The 24,823-nt window shown below is 52.0% G+C and overlaps 1 protein-coding gene across 1 annotated transcript in view; it reads right to left on the reverse strand.

Annotated features, from left to right (window-relative positions):
• Nucleotides 1-24,823, reverse strand: part of KDM4B (lysine demethylase 4B) — a 133,892-nt gene that overhangs the window by 54,253 nt on the left and 54,816 nt on the right. The window contains exons 7-8 of the mRNA XM_079771308.1: nucleotides 5,722-5,771; nucleotides 1,176-1,279 (exon numbers count right to left, since the gene is read on the reverse strand). Of these exons, the coding sequence (XP_079627434.1) occupies nucleotides 1,176-1,279; nucleotides 5,722-5,771 (154 nt within the window). The remainder of the gene's footprint in view (nucleotides 1-1,175; nucleotides 1,280-5,721; nucleotides 5,772-24,823) is intronic.

Raw genomic sequence — 24,823 nt, forward strand, 5'->3', positions numbered from 1 at the left:
AGAGCCTTCTGGGGGCTCAGCAGGGTCCTGGAGATGCTAAGCTCAACACCCCAGGTGTTGGGGAGGCACCTCCACTCCAGGCTGAGGCAGACTTTGGGGCCTGACCCCTGCCATGAATCAAGGCCTAGAACAGAAGATGCACTCAGGAGGACAAGAAGATTATGTTCCTGTCAGAAATCTATGTCCCAGTGGCTTCATTTCAAGCCCACAGTGTCTGTCTTCTGTGTCACCGCCATCAACATGATCCCGACAGTAAGTTAGAAGGCACTGGGGATGATGGACAGGCAGGGTGGCAAAGTAATAAGCAGTGCCAGCCCCAAACGCCAGTCACGGGGAAAGCCCGGAATTTGGTTTCTTGTGCAAGCTGGCACAGAATAAATGAGGACGTCAATGACAGATTCCAGAAACACACACTTTTAATTATTAAAAAGCTTGCTATTGATCTGTGCTTTCTTCTAGAGGTAAATACCATTACAGAGATTTATAAGTGGAGTGTGGAAGTCACTCCTTTGAAGGCCGCCAGGAACTCAGAGCAGGGATCCACATCGCACCCTGGTGGGCATCCATCGGAGCCCAGAGACAAAGGCCCTCGCCCTGCTGGCCTCAGAGGGAAAAGGGAGCCCTGCCAGCCAACTCCTGCATCCCTGATCAGGAAGCACCGCTTTGGAGAATGTTCTTAACAAACCACAGGGGAGCAAGTACTTCTCACTTCCATGAGCGATGCTGTGATCTGTTCATGAGGTTCTTGGTAACAGAGAATGTTCTGACCGAAAAGAGAGAAGAGAAAAATGCGAACCTGCATTTCTCAAAGCAAAATACCCTGTAACCTGATGAACAAACAGTGGCTGGAAGTCGCTTCCTGGTTGTGGCCACAACAGAAAGAACGAAGCCCAGATCCGAGCACTAAAGCTGCCAGCAATTAGACTGAAATAGAAGCAATTTCCCACTGGCTGACACTCAGGTGAGAGTGAGGCATGAGGGTCTGATCGCAGAACTTGCCACCATACTTGACAAATTGTTGCTCTGGGGAAACCTTCAGAAGCCAGGCTCCCACAGGGTCCTCCTCCCCTGGCTTGCCCTTGTTCTAGAACTTTCTTAAGGGTTAAAAAGCCAGTTTCCTGGGGTGTTTGTGATCACCTGGGCCAGAAACCCCTCCTGGAGCAGCACCTACGTACCCGGCTGAATGGGATCCCGTACTTCTTGAGGATGATGGGCGAGATGAGGGTCATCTTGTGCCGAAGGAAGGCGTCACAGCCCTGGGAGCTCCCGGGGAAGAACCCTGGAGTGAAAAAGACAGGCATCAGTTTAAGGACCAGGGTGGGGGCTGGGCCAGGACAGCTCTTTCTGGGCAGCTCTTTCCTCCTGTCAGAGCACAGAGCAGGGTGCCGGCAGAGCCAAGGGTATCAACCACATGGACCATCACACACCCTGAGCTCTGCTGGTGACCGCAATGGTGACACTCCCTGGCCTTCATTTAGTGAACCTGGAACAGAGGGCAAGCCAGGGCTGTCTGTGTGACAGGGCGCACACCCACAGCACACCTGTCATAGATGGGGCACGGGGCGTGGCATGGCTGCACAGACACTTCCCCTCCAAACCCCTCCAAAGACCAACTGTGTTGCATCCAAATGGTCATTTAGCCACGTGAGAACACAGTCAAAAGAAAGCTGATGTTCTAGACCAGACAAGCTGTGATAAGTGAGAAGTGAATGGTGCTCTCCACACACATACCACGACTGAGTCTGCAATAAAGAGTGGCCCAGGCTCTGCTCTTGGCTCTTTGCGCACACAGCCACCGGGCAGGTAAGGAGAGGCCAGGCCATCAACTAACCTGCCCAAGGCCTATAGTCCTGTGGGGAAATGGCAGAGCAGCCCATCTTGGCTGCGTCCACAATACAGGTCCCTAACCCTGTTACAAAGTTTGCATTTGGGCACGGTTTTTGTCCAAGACTATATATACTATATATATATATACCGTGTAACTAACCTAAGGTAATATTTATAAACATGTGGAACTCGGCCATCAGCTCTACCTGCTCAGAAACCGTGTTTAACTAACACAGCTCAGGGACACTTCCAAACCACTTGCTGGCTGAATCTTAAATCAGTGACAGCTGCATCCTGTGGTTAAAGGAAAGCAAGTTCTGGAATTCCACTTGAAGGTCTGCAATTCCACCAGAAGGCAGCTGGTCTCCTCATCGCGAACCATCACCGAGAGGTGGCAAAGAAGGGCTGCCATGAGGATTCGGTGAGGATGAGGTGTGGGATGTGCCAGGAGCATCCACTGCCCTCCAGGACTGACCCTGTGGCACGGCCAGCCCAACAACCCTTCTGGAAGCTGACACAGGCCTTGATACCCACTCTTGATATGTCGTTGGTCAGAGAGGGCACATTCACATGTGGATGCGCACATGTGTGTGCAAGCACATGCACACACTGACTTGGGGAGAAGGGGCTTTGACACTTTCCATGCTGGCAGATGGCGCCTGGCTGAAAGGACACAATGGCAAGGTTCTGGAAAGTGCAAAAGATTACTGAATCCTGCAACTTTCCTCTGCACTAAAAGCATTTCAATTAGAGTTATGGCTGCCTGCCGCCTGGCCCGCCGGCCTCTCTGCAGTTCCTCTTTTTAATGCACAGTTTAAGTGGCTCTCATTAAAGCTCTAATAAAGGCGCACATTTTAAGTGATTAGCACCAATAATGCGCCAACACATTAATGCTCTGTGGGCTCCACAACTCTCCCAGTGAGCCCATTTGGAGTGCAGCTATTCATTTTCCATATTAATCACAAACTCATTCCACCCATCTCAACAATGGAGTCGGAGATGCCTGCCCCCAACAAAGTTTGAAAGAGGCACCGAAGGGGGCAGGCTTCATGTGCCCTGGAACTCCCTGTCCTTGCTCAGAGGAGGGGAGAGCAGGCCTGAGTGAGGGGCCGTGGAGGAAGGCCTCACCACAGCTTCCGGACCCTCCTCCAGTGCCGAAAGCCCAGTTTCTCAAATTCCAGCCACCCTGCCGAGGAGTCTTAATGAGTCCCTATTTTTCAAAAAGCAGTGATGGGTGGCCTCCCGTAGACCTCAGAGCTTGCTTACTCTTCCTCTTCCAGCCCCAGCCAGTAAGCTTCCTACCAGCCTTACAGGTTCTCCCGCCCCCACCCCAACCTCAAGGGTCAGAAACTACATGGACAGCAAGGCCCTGGTTGTAGGAATGGTGCAGGCAGTTCCAGGGAAAGCACCATCGGGACAGGCAGGTGGCCCCAGAGCGTACCTAGGTTCTCTAGCTTGCACTCAGATCATCCGAAACTTTTCCAGTAGAAAAGGCACATTGACAACAGTCCGGGCGTGGCTAACGGCTGAACTTTAGAGAAGTTATTGGCGAGGGTCAGGTGATGCCAGCCATATGTTCACCAGGGCATGTCCATGCTGACTGCCCGGGAATGTTTTCTCCTGTGGCTCTATAGGTGTGACAGGCAGAACAGCGGCTACCCACGATGCCCGTGTCCTAATCCCCAGAACCTGTGATACGTTCCCTTCTCTGGCGAGAGGGACTCTGCAGATGGGATTAAATTAAAGCCCCTGAGATGGGGATGACCCTAGATTTCCCAGAGAGCCAATGTCACCACAGGGTCCTCATAAGAGTTCTCAGGAGCAGCAGTCGCCAACCGGTGGTCCGCAGACCACTGGTGATCTGTGAAGTCCGAAAGGTTGGTGACCGCTGCTCAGGAGGGTCAGAGTGAAGATGGAAGAGGCTGAGCTGCTGGCTGTGAAGATGGAGGAAGGGGCCACGAGCCTGGGATGCGGCACCTCTAGAAGCTGGAAAAAACTGGGAACTATTCTCCCTGGAAACTCAGGAAGGACCAGGCCTGCCCACACCTGGGTTTTAGCTCCAAAAGGTTCATTTTGGACTCCTGACCTCCAGAACTTCAAGGAAATGAATCTGTGGGGTTGTTTGTTTTTAATGAGAACTTTTAAAAGAGTAATTTAAGATTTACAGAAAAATTGAGAGAATTTGTATTGTTTTAAGTCACTGCGCTTGTGGTAACTTTTTATAACAGCAAGAGTAAACTAACATAATGGGAAAATAATTTTATAACTTATATTCTTAAATTAAAATTTGTATTTTAGCCCTTGCCAGGTGGCTCAGTTGGTTGGAGAGTTGTGCCATGAACCAAAAGGTTGCAGAGTCAATTCCAGTCAGGGCACATACCTAGGTTGTGGGTTCGATCCCTAGTTGCGGCGTGACCCCAGTTGGGGCATGTATGAAAGGCAACAAATCTCCATGTTTCCTTCTCAAATCGATGTTTCTCTCTCTCTCTCTCTCTCTCTCTCTCTCTCTCTCTCTCTCTCTCTCTCTCTCTTTCTCTAAAAATCAATAAAAAACATACTAGTATCCTCAGGTAAGGATTTTAAAAATGTATTTTAAATGTCTACTAGTATTTTAAAAAATGCAATGGGAAAACATCTTAAATCTGGTTTTTATTTTAGAGCATAATAAGTGAAATAGACCTTGACTAGGGCTGTGTGCAATTGTGGCATTTCTACCATGAGCATGTTCTGGAGAGCAGGGCGCAGCTCTTCCCATGAGGACAGGGTTCAGGTCTCCAACAGAAATGTTAAACAAACCACCACCTTCCACCTGGGAGGCTGGAGGCACCTACCCACTCACCCTTCCTCCGTTCTCAGGATCTGTGTCACTGGATGTAGTATTTGCTGAGCAGGCACATAGCTGCGAGTGCAGCTAGGACAGGGGCCCCTATTTTTCACAAAGATCCACCATTCCCATCTCCAAGTCAAAACATCAATGGGAAGGGAAAAAGAGTGACGGGCCTTTTTGGTGAGGTGTGAGGAGGGGCCAGAGGACTGTGGCCGGCAGTGAGAGAGCCTGCACCAATGTTGAGCGATGGCTTCCAGAAGGCTCTATGCTGCTTTGGGAGGGTTGGGCTGCCTGTCACTGTAACCCGGAGGGTCAGGATGATCAGATGGGCCCTGTGCTGTTGGAGTGGCTCCCAAACAATCACCCCACCCCGACCTGAGTGCTGCCTTTGAGGGAGGGGCTGGCTCTCCAGATGACAAGCAAGGGCCAGACCCCATTGGCCCTTGACAGAAAGCAGGGTGCCCCCTCTCCAGACATGGCCTGGGACCCCCCTCAGACAAATCCACTGGCCCCATGAGGCCCCAGCAAGTATCCAAATACAGATGGTGAGACAGTGGCTGTTGGAAGGGACATTTGATGAGGGAGCCCAGGCGAGTCAGAACCCCGCACAAAAGGGTAGGAACCTTGTGGTCACCATGTACTCTGAGGCCCAGGTGAGGGTGCTCCTAACTAACTTCTCATTTTCCAGACTGAACAAAGACTTGAAGACTTAGAAAAGGGTAAGATGCAGTGCCAGGCGTTGGGGGGAGGGGAGCCAGAACACAGCTGCCCTCCCTGGCCCTCGGGAGCCTGTGGTCACATCCAAGAACTCCATGCTAAGAAACCGGAAAACAAGGGCATTTAAAGCAATGGCATTCTGTGCAGAATCCATGAAGTGACAAACCCCCTAGCAGATGGACCACAGATCTAATCACAGGGGTGCAAGAAAATGGTAAAATAAGACAGTGACATCTTGCAACTCCCAGGAATTAAAACCCAGACACACAGCAAAACTGCTTCCCTAGCCCACCTGCCCCACCTCGCCCTGCCCAGGTCCCAGATCCCAGCCCTTGGCCGCAGACACCTACCAATTGCCAGCCGCTCCAGGCGCTTGCCATGCTCCGGTGGGATGGCGTACCTACAAGAAGGAAGACATGTCAGAAGTGAGCTCATGTGGCCACCACACACTTGAGAGTCCCCAGGGAGCCTGTGTGGCCTCAGAGAGACACACAGCTCATGCACAGAGCAGACATGTGACTGTAGCTGTGGTCAGCGCTGAGGGGAGTGGCGCCGTCAGGGGAGGAATTCCACACAGAAGGGGTTGGTGAGGCAGAAGGGCTACAGACCAGGGACCCAGGGGGTTGTGACAGCACTCTTGAATGCCAGGAGTGAAGACATTCCCTGTTAAGCGACACTAAACCTCGATAAGGCTTACAAAACAAAAAATACAATAAAAGCACTGGGCTGGAGCTGGAGGGGTGGGGACCCTGGCTGCCTTGTGTCGCCAGCCTGCCCTCCCAGGCCCAGAAGCCAAGATGGAAAGAGGCTTCAGGGAGAAGAATGTCACCCACTTCATAAGATTTATTTTTACTCATTTTACATTTGAAAGAGTACGAGGCTCCATCATAAAAATAAAAAATAAATGTGCAGTGGAAGCATACAAACAAATGAAGGGAGAATGACACCCCACTGATGTTATTGTGAGGAAGCTGACAGGACAAGAGGCCTGGACCAGGGGGGGGGGGGGGGGGGACGTGTAGCTGATGATACAGTGGTGCTGAGAAGCCCCAATCCAACTGACATGCCAGCCCCAGCCCACATCAGGGGACTTGATAAGATAAAAACTTCAATTTCTGGACAAATGCAGGCAGAACTGCAAGTTCTAATGACACAAAGTGCTGAGCACACCCAAGTCCCATCTAGGAGGGACTCCAGGAAAATTGGTCTCAACCAGGGTGATCCTGTCCCATCCTCCCCGCCCCCCCCCCCAAGCACACTGGGCCATGTCCCCATGGTTGTCATGACTAGGGGTGCTCCTGGCATACAGTGGGTGGGGGCCAGGGATGCTGCTCAACCCCCTAGAGTGCCCAGGACTGCCCCCACAGAGAACAATAGGGCCCCTAAATAGTGCTGAGGAGGACAGACCCTGTTCCAGAATAAAAAAGGCCACTATCTCACATTCTGGGATGAGTCAAATGTGAAGATGCATCATTGGGCCACTCCCTCCTCCCTCCCTCATGGTGCAGGCAAAGGATGGGTACCCACAGGGAACATGAAAGATCGCCCAGATGCTGTAGCTGGTTAAGTCTATTCCAACTGAGAGGTCTATTATTCCTTTTTAATAAAATAAAAGGGGGTGGAGTAGGAGATAAGTGAGTATTGTGTTGTCTCTAATCTAAAGGATAAAAATAATTAATTTCTGGGCACTCTGGGGCCCTTGAGGAGATGGCCCCAGCACCTTCAATTCTGTTGTTGTCAGATAATTTTCCATCATCTGTACAAAGATGAGGTTACTATTTTTAAAATGGCCTTTTATCGCTTACACAAAGACGATAAAAGTTAACCCCAATCTGAAGCATCTTTGTGGGATTACTGTCCCGTCCCCACCCCCACCCCACCCCCACCCCCCCCGCAAATGGGGAAATGAAACATTCTGTCCCTTCTGGGAAGACGCCAGCAGACTGGAAGGACTAACTCATGGCACCAAGGCTGTGATGATTAATGCAGTATCCCCAGTCTACAATGCTGCTTTCACTTAATTACCGCCTGTAATTGGGAGTTGTAAAGATAAGATTAATTGAGTCTGGTGGATGTTAAAAGTTTAATACATTGGAACGTGGCTCCTCTGTTATCAGAAAGTACAGACGGCAGGACACTAGGCTAAGCGTTCAGGAGAGCAGCCCCTGGGGAGATTAGAAGGACTCCAGGAAGGGAAGCCGGAGCCATGGGGCCTGCCGGCTCCAATGTCCCAGAGCCAGTAGTGCCTCCCACCGTTTGGACCAATTCAGTGGCAGCTTCGGTGGTGCCAAGAAGCCCCATTGCCAATGACACGCCATGCCAGCCCAAGCCCCAGGGACATGGCAAGATGAAAACCTCAGTTTTCAGAGGAAGGCAGGTACAACTGGGGCATGGGTCCTTAACAACACAGAACACTGAAGATGAGCCGGTCGAAGGAGGAGCGGGAGGAGGACAGTAAAGACTCCATAGCCACTGGACCATGACCGAGTCCTGCGGCCTTCCAATGGCTGGAAGAAACTCCGGAACTGTGGGCCACAGGTTCCCACTGGGCCCTCTCCCACCAGGTTTGACCTTTTGGGTGCCCCGGTTAGCCCGATGACATAGGGGCCCCAGTGAGCCAGTCACAGCTCACTTCCAAATGACAGGGACTGACATTTGCCACTGGAGAGAAGTCCCCAGGACCCTGTGGGGATCCCAGAGCAGAGCCTTGTGGGGGTCGCACCTAGGGCCCCCAAGAAGCCCTGAGCACGGTATCCCTGTCACAGGCCCACCCAGTGTCATGCCACCAGATCAGGGCATCCAGGCTCTCAGGTTTGGCTCTGGAAGGAAAAAAAAAAAAAGGAAAGAAGGAGAAGCAGTTATTGGAGCTGAGCGAGTGTGTTCGCTAACCCTCAAGGCAGGGAGCATCTGTCAGGACATTAGTGAGCGAGTTCTTGGGGCCATAAAAGAGAGTCAGTACATTGGTCACCAACATGGGGGCAGTTTGTCTCACTCCCCAAGAGATCTGTCCCCATCACAAGGTCACACCTCAGGGCCAAAATCAATCAGTTTTGGCAACCCCAGGCAGCCTCTCTTTATATGTGACAAGCCCTGGTCACCTGCGTGGCAGAGGGTTCTTATGTGGTTTCCTTGGGCAGAAGGCCATGGGAGCTCTGTCCTGACTACCTGTTTGTCTCAGGACTGGGCTAGGACGAAGTCTCCAGCCTCTCTCCCTCTTCCAGCTCAGCCCCCATGCTGCTCAGAACCTCTCCTGGCTCCCCAAGCCCACTCTCCACCAGCACAAGCGTTCTTCTCCAGCCTCTCCAGCGAGGCTGGTACCCCTCATGCCCTGCTACACATAGGCCCTCATGCGTCCTCCAGGGCTGGCCACGTGCTTTAGCCAACCTGCTTCCCCTTCCCAACAAGTAGCATCTAGTGGGCCCTCCTGGGCAGTCAACTTCCTAGGCCAGTGGGAGGGCATGGAGAAACTGCAGCCCAGCACAGTCATGCTGGCACAGTCTGGAGATGTGAGGAGAAAGGAACAGGGCAGAGTGCAAGGAAGAAGTGAGCAGGGGCTTTAGAGGTAGAGGCAGAAATAGGAGGAGGTTCAGGCTACCTGTGCAGAGTCACCCAGGTCCCTCCGGCCACAGTCCCCAGCCCTGCCTGTGGGAGCCTGGCTCTAAGACAGTGGCTGAGGGCAGTCACAGCAGGCACCTCCTAGATGACACGTTGGCCACCACTTTGGACACAAGGCAAGTCCCAGCCCTGAGGTTAGCCAAGCCAGAATTGCCCCTCCAGAACTTTCTCCAGAGCTATCCTCCATCCACCTGGGTCTTTATCTCCATATTTTAAAATCCCTCCCTACTTTCTCTCTGCTTTTGAAGGTTTTTTTGACACAAAGTACATCTGGACGACTCTAAACCAGAACGTCACAGAAAATTTGGTTCATATCTTTGGCTGCGTGGTTGGAATGGTATCCTGGCAACCAGTCAGGTAACCCTGCAGGGGCTGCAGCAGGACTTGACAGGCTCCATAACCCTGCTTTAATGTCGTGGAAGCACGGAAGAGGCCAAGAGAGACAAATCGGGCGTCATTTGCCAGACGCTGTTGTCGGAAAGGCAGTTGTCTGCAAATAGCAGGGGCTTCGGTGAGAAAATAACATGTTTTTAGACTAGAAATAAAGCTCACGGGATGTGCAACAGGAGATACAGGAGCCCAGAAACCGGGTCGCCATGCGGACCCAAGGCCCCCCCAAAAGCCATATGATGGTTAAGAAACAACAGTTCAGCAGTTTCACAGTTCAAACAATGGACCAACCAACAGACCCACCTACACGTTTGAGAATCTGACCTGTTTACTGGGGTTCAGGAACATATTAGAAAGACTGGACACTGGAGAGGAGCTTCATTTGGCCCAATGTTCCTGGCTTAACACTGAGGCCAGAGGATAAGACCTCTCACCAGGCCCTGCTGAGGCCAGGCCTGAGTCCAGGCCAGTGGCTTGGGGACACCTCGAGGCCCTGGACCTTAGGGGCTTCTGCCAGAGCAGGTCATGGCAGACTCCAGAGGACCAATAAAGAAATTCCAGGGCTTGTGACATTGGGTGCGTCATGGGTGCTGGGTAGGTGGAGGCCTCATCAGGTTGGCCAGGTGGCTCTTGATGGAGCCAGGTGATTACAAGGAAATGTGTCCTCTGTGGGCAGGGCTGCTCGCCTCAGCCAGGGGACAGGCAGCCTCCATTTCACCAACACGGCCGGGGAAGTCTCCTGTCCGCCAAGGAGGATGCTATTAATAGTGTCATTTTCTCGGTGTTTTGTTTATTCCCCTGGAATGGCTTGATGGATGTGAATAATTATCAGACTATAAAAGCCAGCAAATGTGCTACTTTCTATCGCTCTAAATCATCAAACAAATAAAGTGTGAAACAGCATTTTTGAATATAATTTTCCCCTCTAATGGCTTAGAATTATTATCAAGAACAATGAAAATAAATAAGCAAATGCCTTGTGAGTTAAAAATTAAATGAGTGTGTCAGGAAGAGGAACACAGAGCATCTTGGAGATCAGGGACCTGCTCGGGGGCCATTAGTTATGAGGACGTGCGACAGGGCCTCATAGGACCAACTGGCTCTCAGCATGGACTCCCACCATTCCCTGTATCCACCAGGAGTAGGCGCCTGGAGCCATCTCCCTGGATGGGTGATGTGATGCCCCAAGAGAGGGCTATCCTCGGGTGCATGCACCACAGTACCTGCCACCCAGCTGACCCAGCAGCCCCAGGATCCTGTGTGTCATTGCCCTAGGACAGCCATACAAGATCCCAAAAAGCGAAGGTGGTTGGCCTCTGCCCCTCCTCTCCTGGGCCATGGACAGGCAATGCCAGAGGGGCTGCTGCCTCTCAGACCAGCAAGAAAATCCGTGGGCACGGGGCAAACCCTCAGGACCAGAATTGTGAAACTCCAGTGGAAGCACTCTCACCCAGCCCACAGCCTGGTGGAGGGTCTGGCCACTGGCCCCTCATTTCCTCGCACCTGCCAGCCACTCTGGGCTGCAGGGCTATCACAGGTGGACTGGCTCCCCTTCAAAGAGAGAGGCATTTACATGGTAATGAGGTAATTCCCAGCACCCTGTCCTGCCCTGCAAGGATAATGAGACTTGATTGGGGGCCAGGCTCTCAAATCAAAGCTCTAAATCCTCAACTACCCTTCCTGGCGAGGCCCCCCACTCTGTGGGGCTCCTGCCTGGGACCGCCCTGCTCAGAATCAGGAGTTGCAACACCATAACACTGACTTTCTTTTTCCCCCCAAGACTCTTTCGCCTCGGCCAGTGACAGTACCTGGAATTTCTTCATCGCTGAGCCTGACAACTTCCACTGGCACATGGCTTCCTGCAATTAGGCCCCGGTGATAAGAAGGCTCATCTCCCTGCCCTCCCTCTCTGCTGAGAAACTCATGCCAAGAGCAGGGGTCCAGCCGGGAGTCCTTTGGAAATGTCAGTTCAGCCTGACGCGTGTCGAAAGGGAAGAAAGTTAATTTCACAGCGTCTGCACAAGGCCTGGGCAGACAGGCCCATCGTCATTTAACATGCTGTAATCACGGAAACAGAAACAAGAAGACAGAGTCCACTGGAAGTACCGAGACCACGTGTCAACTTGGAGGCCACCTGGCACAAGCAAGCCACCACCCGCACAGGCCCAGGAGGCTGAGGCAGCTCCAAATGCCATCGGCCCTGCCAGGGCCCTGCATGCTGGGCAGACATTAAAGCCATTATTGCTGCAGTCCCCAAACACAAAGCCCCTATGTGGCTACAGCCTGTGACCTCTCTCACCATGAGTAGGTGGGACAGTTCCAGCACACTGCCCCAAGGCCTGGACAGGCCCAGAAGAATGACTGAATCACAGAACAGGCTTTCCCGAGAGTCCCCAGCAACAGAAGTGCCATCTCCGAGATAGTTAGAGCTGAGCTGGGCCAGGATGGCCTCACTACTCCACTTGTCTACACTGTGGAGTGGATGTGCCCAGAGACATAATCACAAGCAGTCACCCCTGATGTGATGGCCACTGAGACAAACCCTGTCCCAGCCCTGAGGACGCAGGAGTGGTGAGCCATGGTACCCAACCCAAGTACTGGGCTGTGTCACAGATGCAGTTAGCTCTTCAGCATCTTCTGTGCCTTAGACCAAGGCATCCACCTGGTTAATACAAGCCACATCAGATAAACCAGAAACCCTGAAAAGACAAAGTCATAGAGGCTGGTGGTTTTACTGAGAGTCCTAGTAAACCACTAAGGGCCAGTGCCCATTTATACTACTGAGCAGACAGAAGCATCAGATGTTAGTAAACTTATTTTATGAATCTGGCATACTTTTTAATGAATGAATGAGTGAGAAACCCTGTCACAAACACAGGATAAAGATACACAGGAAAATAATAGGCCAGTCTCACGCCACAAAAGTCCTAAATAAAATATCAGCAAATCAGACACAAAAATGTATTACAAGACCAAGTATTTATCCCCAGGGTTGCAAATAAAAATCTATCTAAAATTCCAAACCATTCAGTATAAAATTTCTTAGTCAACTAGGACTAGGAGGAACCTTCCTATGGTCACACTTCATAGTGAGGCAGAACGCATTCTGGAAAGCTGGGAGCAAGGCAAGCTGCCCGTTATCACAGCCACTCAACAGCACATACTGAAGACACTAGCCAAGGTAATAAGACAAGAGAAAGATAAAGGGGAATAACAATTAGAAGGAAAGAGACAAGCTTTTTTCATTTAAGTAACACAATCTTCTACTTGGAAAACTAACGAGAACAAGGTGATAAACTACAAGACAAAACAGTCGGGCAAGGGCACAGAATTTTAAAAAATCAACACATGGACAGGCTTCTTCCTCTGCACCAGAAACATCCACAGCAGACTATGAAACCTACAGAGGTTGCTCCTGCCCCTTGCCTGGGGTTGAAAGCAGAAATTCCTCACCACAAACAAGGTCAAACATAAACCCCAGTGAGTGCTTGCCGCTGACAGAATCAGAATCTGAACCAGGAGATACATCTCTGTGAGGCTGATGCTGATAGGTGACAACCGCTTGGTGTCTCTGTACAGAGCAGGAAAGGGCAAGAAACTCACCTGTGATCAAGTCCTTCAGTAAACAAGGTCGGGGTGCCAACTGATTGTGACAACAGCACTGACTGCAGTTTGGTGGAGTCATTACGCTGGCTATGAGCAGGGTGGCCTTATCATTATGGTTGAAATATGAAAGAAGCACTGCTAACAGTATCCCGGACAGCAGAGGTAAGCAGGACAAGTGGATCGTCTAGCACAGTGGTCGGCAAATTGCAGCTCGTGAGCCACATGCGGCTCTCGAGCCTCGGTTTGCCACTCTGTTGACTAATGAGTTTGCCGACCACTGGTCTAGCAAAATAAAAAATGTCAGAAAAAGCGCCTGGCAGAGAGGCTTGCCCTTGAAACACGAGGGAGCAGGTCCAAAGGCCTGGATGGATAGCCGGCCCTGGAACCACCAAGACACCCTGGGCCTACCCGCCCCACTGGGAGGGAGGAAGCGTTGTCACCAACCCAGTGAGCCTGGAAGGGAGACTCCAGAGGACCTGGCCCAAGGGAAGGAAGGGGAGGCTAAGGCCCTTTCCTAAACACTCGGGAGCGGAACAGAAGTACGTTTCCAGGCCCCTGAACAGTTGGTGCACACATGGAAACTACAATCTGGGGGGGACTCCTGTACACCCCTACTTGGTCACCGCTACACCAAGGAGCGCGGCCTGGGCTGCACGGCTCCCTCACTAAGAGAGTGACTGAAATGGTCTGACAGCAGAGGGATAGCAGCCCAGTTTATCTGGAAATCCCATCTTAATTCCCGAGGAGCCCTGTTAAACGGGGAGGCAGCCTCCCTCATTTGTCCCCACCCCAGGACAGATATGAACACTTGCTGGGAAGATAGGATCAGCCCAGGACCAGGGTGGCTTGTTGCCAGGAAAGGACCTTATTGAGCCATGGCAGTTTTATCTTTAATGGATCGTTTTCCGAGACAACAGAGAATGAAATTTGGTATCTCACATCAGCAGTGTCAATGATTTGAAATAATGACATTTTTATTGAAACCTACACATGAGATAAACAGAGTCCTGGGAGCATCTGCTCGGAGAAAATGGGATGTCTCAGACGGAGACGACCAACTGCCAGTAGGAATGCAAAAATGAACTGGCCTGCTGGCAGGAGACAAAGGTGCACTGAGACGGGGTGGGGGCCAGGAGTATGTGGGGGGGGGGGGAGGGGTGCGCCCAGCCTGCCCCCACCTCTACTGGGTCCCAGCTGTTTGCAGCACCTCCCCATGGGGATCTGGGATGGGTCAGCACCCTAGAGATCCCGCAGCTACAGGGCCCAGCTTCAGGGGAGCGGGAGTTGACTGCACACACTGCCAGCCCACTTTAATTAAAGGAGCAGACTTTACAAAGTGAGTGGTGTTGAGCCTGCAATTAATCGCTGAATTGGAGACATCCGATTCCCAGCCCATTTATTATAGGCACGTGAATCATTTTTGGTATATGACAGGACCAAGGATGCCAAGTGGGCTTATTTTTTATGCTGTTTTTAAAGCTGTGGGGGTCTTTCTCAGGTAAGGCTTTTTTGAAAGGCAGGCACAGGTGACTGAGCATCCAGTAAGAGTGGGAAGAAAGGGCCTATGCTGCCAGCGTGGGGGAGACCAATTCATGGGACACAGGGCTGGTGAGAACTTTGTGCCATTTACAAAGACCTCAATCTCCTCTCATAGAACTGGTCTGAATTTCTGCTTGTAAAACAACCAGGGGGCAGCCTCCCAGTGTGCCCAGAACCCTGTGGTAGCTAGTGACGCTGGCTGCTCCCACCACCAAGTTCCTCCTCCAGTAGCGTGTGTGCCTTAGCAGGGGACATGCTTGACTTATTCCTGTTGAAACATATAAGATGGTCTGAACAGAAAAGAGCGAGGATGATCTATTGAGAGGACAGGAGTGTCTGAAGGGATAGAGGCTGCTGACTCAAGAGAGAAAGATCTTGGCTCCCATTTGACCACAGTGGAGAGGAATTCGACAGGCCATCAGCCACCCCTGAGTCTTCAGCACAAGCCCAGGACGTGGGAATGAGCTGGTGCAGGCCTGAGAGGGTGGCTGAAATCCAGGTCTCTGCAGGCTGAGAGCAGTCAGGACACCTTCTATGTGGGAGACTTCAGATCTATTAAAATGACTTCCCATATCACTGGTATTTGCATTCATTGTCACAGACTCGCAAGGCCTACTGAACCTCGTGTGGACACACATTGGCAGCCGAGGCCCCTGGCAACTGGAAGGACCAGAGTTGACCCTGGGTACCCCTGACCTGCCCTCTTAACTAGGGGACTAGCTTTCTAGAATGGTGGGCATGAGGATTACACAAACTTTACAAACAGGCCCTGTGACCATCAGGGGTTCCAGCTTCCATGTGTAAGACCATCTGGGTCTCAGCCTCCTGCCCAGGAGGTGAAAGCCACAGGGCACTCAGAGTCACTCCCGAGTCACACTGGACCCTGGCACTTTGGGGCGGGTTAAGCTCACACACAAGTTACGTTGGCTCAGCTCTGTCCAGCTCACAATCAGGAGAGAGAGAGCAGATAGATCGAGCCTCATAGGAAGCTGCTGAACAAGGGCCATTAGCGTGTCTCGTCCTGGCAACACGGCCACCTCTGGTCCCATCCTGCACCTGCCCCACAGCATCCCAAGGCCACAAGGGCTCCCATCTGCTGCTGATGGGCTAACTTGAGAGGAGCACATTCACCACCAGATTTATGAGCAAAGCTAAGCAGACTTCCCCTATTCAGACTCCCAGAATCTCCCTTCTGGGGAGCGGAAATCTGTTGGCAGCAACCTCGCCATGGAAACCAGACCCTGAAAACAGAACCCAAATCGCTCATGGCTCAGCTAGAATGACAGGTGTGGGGATAAGCAACTCTGGGCCAGGATGCCCCTCTCTGCAACAGAAAGCCCCTTGCCACCACCCCTGCAGTAGCCACAGAAACCCGCGCCCCCCCCCCCTTTGAATCAACTCCTAATCTAAACACCGCCCGTGGGAGGATCTCCAGATTGACATTTCAAACCAAAGAGCCAACTGTTTCTAGAATGATGGGCAGGGAAAGGCTTCGGGCTTCTTGTCTGGTGCGCTCCAGCCCAGAACCAGGAACGTGGGAACCAGGAGGGCTTTCTTGGCTCCAACTGCCCTAAAGCAAAATCCTGCAGCCTCACAATAATGCAGAGCATCGCTGGGCCAACTCTAAAGCACCTACTTTGAACAAAAGCCTCTAAAATGAAGGGCCATCTGCTCCTGCCAAAGCAAGCCAGCGGGTCTACGCGACAGCCAGTGATGCCTGTGGCCACGAGTGGCAGGCGGGCAGGAGATGATCATAAATGCATAGAGGGCTGGCGACCAGGCAGCAAGGCTAACCCACCCTGCCCGCCCCCACCCAGGCCCTGGATCCTCCCTCCCATGCTAACTCACCCTCCTGGCCAGAGGAATCATCCTGGAATGCCTCAGTGCAGTAGCTTTCTAGCCCAGGAAACTTCTAGACTCCAGCTCCTGATCGAGCCGCCCATCCTCCAGCTGGGCCCCTCCTTGGGCTGCCCTGGTCCCTCTCCTTCCACAGACTTCCTCCCCCTGCAGCTTCCCTGTCTCCATCTGAGGGGCTCCCAGGCTGCCCAGAATGCCAGGCTTGGCCCTGCTGCGGGGGTGGGAAGGGGAGGTACAGCCACTCTGTAAGCTCCTTTCCTGACAGATGGCATCTGTCCTCATGTGAGTCCAGGGCTTGAGCAGACCCGTCTCCCTCTACAACCTGACAACCACCTTCGTTCAGCACCCACCTCTTTCCCTTCTCCTGGACACATGGTCAGACTATGTTTCCCAGCCTCCCATACTAAAGTGTGGCCGTGTAACTGGACAACAGCCAATGAGATGTGGGCAGAAGCCATGGATGCTGCCTCCCAGGCCTGTCTATCAAAGATCCCTGAACATTCCCTCCCTCTTCCCCCACCTGGACACTTATGCCCAGGGTAACCTCAGCCTGGGGCCCCACATTCCTGCATCATCCCCTCCCATCTCCCACAAGAACCTACCAGTTTCTATTTCAGCTAGTGGAGTTTGATTCAGTGATTGTTTTAGGGGCCCTGTAAGAAAAGGGTACTTCTCTCCTGAACTTGATCAAGTTTGGACCAACTTTGCCAGCTGGGACGTACCTTGTCTCCAAAGCTGAGCAACTACCTGGCCAAAAACTGCCACCCCTCCTGATTCAAAGAATGATACTTTGAGGGGCAGAGCAGAGCAGTGGTTAGGAATGCGGGCTGGGCCAATGGTCTAGTTCAAGTCACAGTCCCACCACTTCCAAGCCAGTGTCTACGCCTCATCTGCGATGGAGGCTGGCATGGGGCTGCAGACAAGTACAAGAAGTCACTCCAAGCACCGCCTAGCACATAGGAAGCATCAGAAGAAGCACTAGTATGTTATTTCTCATCTCATCGTCATGTCTACTAATGGACTTCTTACACAGTGGCAGGTAAAAGATGACTCACTGTTTGCAACAGCCGCAAACTGGAAACAACCCAAATGTCCATCAACAGTGAACAAATAAACAGATGGAAGGACAGTCACACAATGGAAAATTCTACAGCCATGAAAATGAATAAATTATCGCCACATGTAACAGGAATAAATGCAAGATACAAATGAGTCCATTTATGGAGTTCAAATTTGGCCAACACTCAATTGCCCAGGGACACAGACACAAGCAGAAAAATGACACAGAGGAGCGCCATCAAAGGCAGGAGGGTGGTCATCAGTTCTGGATGGGGAGGGAGCCTCCCAGGGAGGGGCACCAGTGCCTGGTAGGGAGAAGGTGCTTTTCCTGACATCATGAAGGTTACCCAGGGGTTGGCTGTAGAGCCATTTGGTTAACTGTACATAAATATATATATATATATTTTTGGTACATACATATTTTGTATACTTTCCGTACTATGTTAAGTTTCATGATTTCTTTAAAAAAGGATATAGCCCTAGCTGGTTTGGCTCAGTCGATAGAGCATTGGCCTGCAGACTGAATGGTCCTGGGTTTGATTCTGGTCAAGGGCACATATCCAGGTTGTGGGCTCAATCCCCAATAGGGGGCATGCAGGAGGCAGCCGATCAATGATTCTCTTTCATCATTGATGTTTCTATCTCTCCCTCCCTTCCTCTCTGAAAACAATAAAAATATTTTTTTTTTAAGTTATAGCCCTGGCTGGTTGCTCAGTGGTTATAGTGTCAGCCTGAGGTCCAAAGAGTCATGGGTTTGATTCCTGGTCAAGGGCATGTACCTTGGGTGCAGGTTCCCCAGCCCCAGTAGGGGCGCATGTGGGAAGCAACCAGTTACTGTGTTTCTCACATTGGTGTTTCTCTCTCTCTGTCTCTCTGTCTCTCTCTGTCTCTCTCTCCCCCTCCTCCCTCCCTTCCACTCTTTCTAGAAATCAATGGAAAAAATATCCTCGGGTGAGGATTTAAAAATAATAATAATAATAAAGGGAACACTCTATGGCAAGCACAGTTCTCAGATGTCGCCAATACTTCTGGCCCCTGGGGCTCACACATCTGTTCTCAGTTATTGAAACATTTCTCCCAGTGCTTCCATGAGGGTGTATTGCTGTTAAAATTAAGGTCCCAAAATCAGTAAACCTTAAAATTGGAGAGATTACCCTGGTGGGCCTCCTCTAAGCAGGTGAGCTCTTAAGAGGGGTGGGGCTGGTCCTCAAGTCAGAGGTGCCAAGTGTGAGGGGATCCCCGAGGATTCCCTGGAGATGTAGGGGGACACCTAAGAGGGGCCTCTAGGTGCAGACAGCACCCAAGACTGACAGCCAGTGAGAACACAAGGACCTCACTCTGCCAATAACCTGAATAAGCCTAGAAGTGGACCTTCCAAAGAGCTCCCAGAAAAGGACCCACCAACACCTCGACTTCAGCTTCTGAGCCCCTGAACTGAGGACCCAGCTGGCCTGTGCCTTGGTTCTGACCTACAGAAGTGTGAACTAACCAATGCAAGCCAGAACTCTACATTGTATTATGTATGTATTATGAAGCAACAGAAATACTGAAACTACCCCAACTTGAGAAAAGGAGAAAGGAAAGAAATGAAAAATATCTGACAGAAGTATGCCAGAAGGCTCAGATCTGTCCAATCTGGGTATTAGGCATGGGGCTGTTCTGCTAATTATTCTCTTCCCAATTCTGATATTGGAAGTTTTGCGATTTTAAAAAAACCCACACTCCCTGGCTGGTTTGGCTCAGTGGATAGAGAGAGAGTCGGCCTGCGGACTGAAGGGTCCCAGGTTTGATTCCAGTCAAGGGCATGTACCTGGGTTGCGGGCACATCCCCAGTAGGAGGTGTGCAGGAGGCAGCTGATCGATGTTTCTCTCTCATCGATGTTTCTAACTATCTCTCTCCCTTCCTCTCTGTAAAAAATCAATAAAATACATTTAAAACAACACCACACACACTTCAAAGCATGGCAAGGGGAAGTGAGAGAACGACACACTCAGCCAGGTAATGTCAACTATGACAACTCATGCTGACACATGACCTTGAATATGATGGGATGAAAGGGCCCTTCACTGTGGGGCCTTCCTCCAAGAACCCAGAATCCTGGTATAACCATGAGAAAAACACCAGAAAAACCCTAATTTAGGGACTTCCCACAAAATCCCTTTTCAAAACAGTCAAGGTCACCAAAAACAAGGAAAGTCTGATCAACTGTCACAGCCCAGAGGGGCCTATGGAGATGTGACAACCAAATGTCACTTGGGATCCTGGACTGGGTCCTGGGACAGAGGAAGGACAGTAGGGAAAACGGAGAAATCTGAATATAGTATGGATTGTAGTTAGCAGGAGTATATCAGTGTGAGTTCATTAATTGTGACAAATGTACCAGGCTAATAAAAGTTAATAAGGAAGCCAGGTGTGAGGCACATGGGAAATCTCTGTACTATCATTCTCAGCTTTTCCATAAATCTAAAACAGTTCAAAAAAAATAAAGTCTTAAAAAAAAAAGAGAGAGTACACTACCAAAACAGTGACAAATAGACAAGCTTATAACAAATGACTAAGGAACAAGAAACAACTTCATAGTTTTTACATTGGGAACTCCTGGCCCCAGTCCGTCCTGGGACTTTCCACCCCTGAACAAAAAGCCAATTTCCTAATTCCATCGGCTGCAGTGACACCCAGCTGTCTGGGCTCACAGTACAGCAACAGCTGGTCAGAAATATCAGACCCCCCACCCTAGTCTTGCTGGCTCTGGATGAAGCACATGGTGAGATTTTTCCTTAGCAGAAGGCTGACCTTCCTCTGCTTAACTCAATGCTAAAATCACTTTGCATTCCCTGAACAAACACCAACTGTGTCTGTCCCTGCCAGTGTGCAGCAACACGCGAGGAACCAGCCCATGGAGACAGATGGCACTGAAGGGTGGGAGCCCCTGGGTGAGCGCCCCTAAACGCACTGGGTTTCCTGGGTGCCCTGCTCTGCCTGAGAGGCACAGGCACGTGTTCTCACGTGACCCACCGCTAGGATCAGCCAGGCTGTTAAGAATTTAGTGCAGGGAAGGTTGGTGAGAGAAACAAGTCATGCGAATGGAAGGATCTGTGATTAAAACTGTGTGGTGCCATGCTGTACAAAATGCTCTGAAACTGCCCGCTGCCAAACCCACCATGGGGATGAGCAACACAATCCTAGTCTCATAGTCCGATAGCGCTTGATTGCCCAGGGTGAGACTCGAAGGCCTCTCTAGCATCAGGAGTTAATTTTTCAAACACCAAAACCAGCTTTCGGTTTTAGATTTACTACACAAATCCTGACAAGCAGAAAGCCAGGTCTGGGGCATCAGGGCAATAGTGTGGTCTGGCAAGAACAAGGCTGATGGCCAGGAGGGCTGGGAGGGTTTCTGGGCCGTGGTGACACAGCCATCCTTCCCCTAAGCACCTGCATGCACAGACACTCCTGGCCATGGTGTTAAACCGCTCATGCTAGCACCGTGCCACCGTTGTGATCCCCAGCACCAAAGTGCACGACTGCAACGCCCACCCAACTGCATCCAGGAAAGTCGCGCTGGTATCCCTACACATACGCAGGAGTCTTGGAAGGAGGCAGTGGGCAAGCGGGTTAGGCACAAATGGAATAAAGCACAACCAGCTCTGGTACCGTGGCCACGGTCATGGTCATGGTCAAAAGAAGAGACTGGAAAGGTGACCAAGAAGGCACTCCTCCCCTCTCCATGATCCCCTGGATGAGCCCAGCAACCCACAGGTCCCTGAACATGCTTACATTTGCTCTCAGGAGGAGGTTTCTGCTCTAAAACACTCTTTGCTGCTGTATTTCTGTCACCTTAGCTCAGGACCTAGGTTTCCCCAGCGAGTTAACAAGGTACAAATCAAGCCACCTGCTGACATCTTGGTAGGTCTTATCCATCTGACCTCCCCAGGCACCACAGCCCCACCAACTCTGTGCTCAGATACCAAGTGGGAGTTCGGCCGGCCCAGGGTGAGTGAGGGGAGAAGAAGGGAATGTCTATCTGCTCTCGCATCTTGTACCAGTGAGGTGACAAGGGTGTGGTGCTGGGAAGCTAAGTTATTGAAACCAATCTGTGAAGCTGTCAGGCTCCTACCAACCTTGGCACAGAGCCTTCCCTGCTGCCATGGGGCCTTTCGGGATCTTGCCAGAGCAAGGTAGCTAGGAGTTACCCTTGTTGCTGGAGAAAGGGCTGTGCCTGAGTCAGGGAATGGGACCCCCTGGTAACTGCTGCTCTGGAGTCTCAGAAGTCATGAAGTTGCACATGGCCAACCAGGCCTCCTCTAGACACCAGTGCTCTCCACCAAGGGCCTTCGGGGCTGCTGCCTGGCCAGCTTCCCATGGCTCCAACACCCACCTCAGTCTGGCTCCCTGGCAACAAAGCAGAGGCCCTCTCAGGGCCTGGACCAAGCACTGTGGTCCTCCAGCGCCACCTACAGCCAGGCTGGGGAGTTGCTTTGGACAGCAAGGTAGAAAGGAGGCAGGAGGAAGGAAGGGAGGAGGAGGCAGGAAGGGAAGGAGGGAGGGATTATTCAATGCTGCAAGAGGTGCAGCTGGAAAGAGGATTGATGCTGCCTCAGGTGGACCTGCAGAGAGGTCCCCAGGGGCCAGGTCAAGGGGCAAGGGAGCAGCCCAGCAGCACCGCCGTCCCCGAAAAGAACCTTGCTCTGCCTGGGCAACAAACCCATCCATGCCCAGGCTGTAGTCAGAGAGCAGGTCACATGGGAGCCAGCCAGTACATGCATACTTCCTTGTGCCCCATGGCAGGGAGTACATGTCCTTGAATGCATAAATGTATACACACTTAGGCATGCACACACAGCACATGTACATACACCACCTCAATGCACACAGGACAGCTATACACACAAAGGTGCAGCGCACACATGCATGCAATGCACACGTACATTCATGCACAGGTGTATGTACACACATGCACATACATACACACTCTCACATGCACGTGCACACGCACACCTCCAGAGTACCAAGCGCAGGCAGAGATGGCTGTGCCCACTGGGAATTTTTGGCAGCAAAGGCTGCCCAATCCCTCTCCTATGAAATTCCCCTGAGCAAAATGCCAAAGAAAAACTCTATAGCTGAATCAAAGGGAAAATTTCTCCAATCCACTGGGAGCCTCAATCAGGCTTCTGAAAGGTCAGCGAAGGGGCAGAGCTCTCAATCTCCCAGACTCCCAGGCTCTCACCAGCATTCCCTCCACTAACCCTCCACAGAAGGATCCATTCAGCGCACCTCAGGACCATCCAGAGCTAGTGAGGGCTCCATGCCCCTCATGGGAGCGCAATCAGACTCTCATCTCTCTCCCCTGTCCCCTCCCCGCCCCCCAGGGACACTGACACCAGAGACTTGGAAGACTGTATCCCAGATAAATCAAAGTGGGAAGGATGGAGGGGCTGGGGAAGCCAGAGACAGAACTCATGGGATGCTGCAGAGTCTGGGGCCTGAAGGCCAAGGTCACAGCCCTGAGGACCAACCCTCAGAGGCAGGAGAGCATCCTCCACTGGGGCACACCCCCTTCCGGAGGGAACTAGACATCTCTACCTCCTCCAAGTACAAGTAGAACCAGAGGGAGTTTAGGGGAAGAAAGAGGGATGGGGGCCAGGGGGTGGTGTACGTGACCCTGCTAGACTGTGTTGATGTTCCTGCAGGTAAAGCACATCTTCTCTGGCCTCAGTCACCCAGGAGGGGCTTTCCCCCACTCACAGCATTTAAAACATAGAAAGGAAAAACCATAACTTTACAGCTCTGCCTGCATCCCTGCCGTCACAGTCCAGCAGCCCATGGGAGGCCCTGGTGCCCGACATGCAGCTCTTGGCCGCCCAGAGCACCGGGCTCCTGCAGCTCATCCGGCGTGCCCAACACGGTAGAAGCCGCCAGTCTCTGCTCTTCGCAGTGATCCTTGGCTCCTGCAACTGAGCCCACCGCCCAAGCCAGCCTCACCCTCGAAGGCTGTCATCGCCCAAGCCTGCCCTACCGAAGCCTTAGCCAGCCCTTGCCCGGCATGCAGGCACTCAGGACGCAGCACAAGGCACCTTCCCCCACCCTGGGAGGTAGGCCCAAACCACAGCAGGGCCAGGGGGACTGACTCCTTACATTGGCAGTAATGTGTGCCAGGGTACCCTTCACAGGGTGGCAGGCACTCTGCTCTCCTCTTCAGGGTACACAGCACACTCCAGATGGTCCCTAAGTGCCCAGGAAGACAAGGGCTGAGCAATTCCCAGTGCTGTCCAATTCCCAGAACTCTTTCCTGGGGACACTTGGAAACAGCAGGGAGGACAGGAGGTGGCAGGTGCTGCATGTGGCAATACTGCTAGAAACACTGTTTAGTGCTACATCTGAGAAACAGTGTGAAGCAACACGAGGTGGGTGTATCACACACGGAGCTGAGGTTTCCAATGATGGGCTTGGTAGCTGACCCGGCCTGAGACCCACAGGGGCCGAACCAGGTGGCAGATGCCCAGGGGAGGCCCTCAGGCAGAGTGGCCCTGGGACAGGCTGTGGGGCTATCATCTCTGGCTAAACCACCACCACCCATGGGCTTCACGGAACATGACTGGCCTAGGACAGCAGGTTCTATAGGGCACGACCGCTGGACACTGGGCTGCCCACCCCCCAGGCACTGTCCTGCAGGGCCAGCCCTGCCTCCTCCTGATGCCCATGCCCACCCACCTTCCTGGCCTCAATAATGGACAGGGCAGCAGGGCGGCAGGAAGGTCAAGCAGCGGCAAGAATGGTCCTCTTGTGAGTATAAGTACCGGTCTATTTTAAATCCTCATCTCAAAAGGAATTCTGAAGCACTCAAATGCTTCAGATATTCTTAGCCTTGCTGCCTGAGAGCACCACGTACTGCCAGCCTTTCAAAGCAAATTCCATGCTTTTATCGACACCAGGCTGTTCACGTCACTTTGACACACAAATCACACTACCGAAGTAGCAACACACCCAGAAAGGCTTCATAAAACGCAATAAACCTGAGGACGTCGACACTTTCAAAAAAAGTGCTACGGAAATAATCTGAAATGGCTGCAATTAAGCTACTGTAGACGCAAGCAGAGCAGTACATATATTAGGGCGACAGACGTGTGAGTACAATCTGCCAGACAATGTCTCCTCTCTGGGGAGGGGTGGGAGCAAGGCATCACCCTCCCAGGGGGTTGCCAAGTGGCTCCCTGAGCCCCCAGCCCAGGGGCAAGAGGGCACCTCACCTGCCCCCCCAGGCTGGTGTCCATGTTGGCCCCATGACAGAGCAAGACAAGGAGGCTGACTCCCACAGGATGGTACTGGCTCCACACGATGGAAACCTCAGCGCACTGGGGCTCTGAGAGGCTGAGGGGTTACTGTGGTCC

Source organism: Cnephaeus nilssonii (assembly GCF_951640355.1).
Source record: "Cnephaeus nilssonii genome assembly, chromosome: 5".
NCBI lineage: Eukaryota > Metazoa > Chordata > Mammalia > Chiroptera > Vespertilionidae > Cnephaeus > Cnephaeus nilssonii.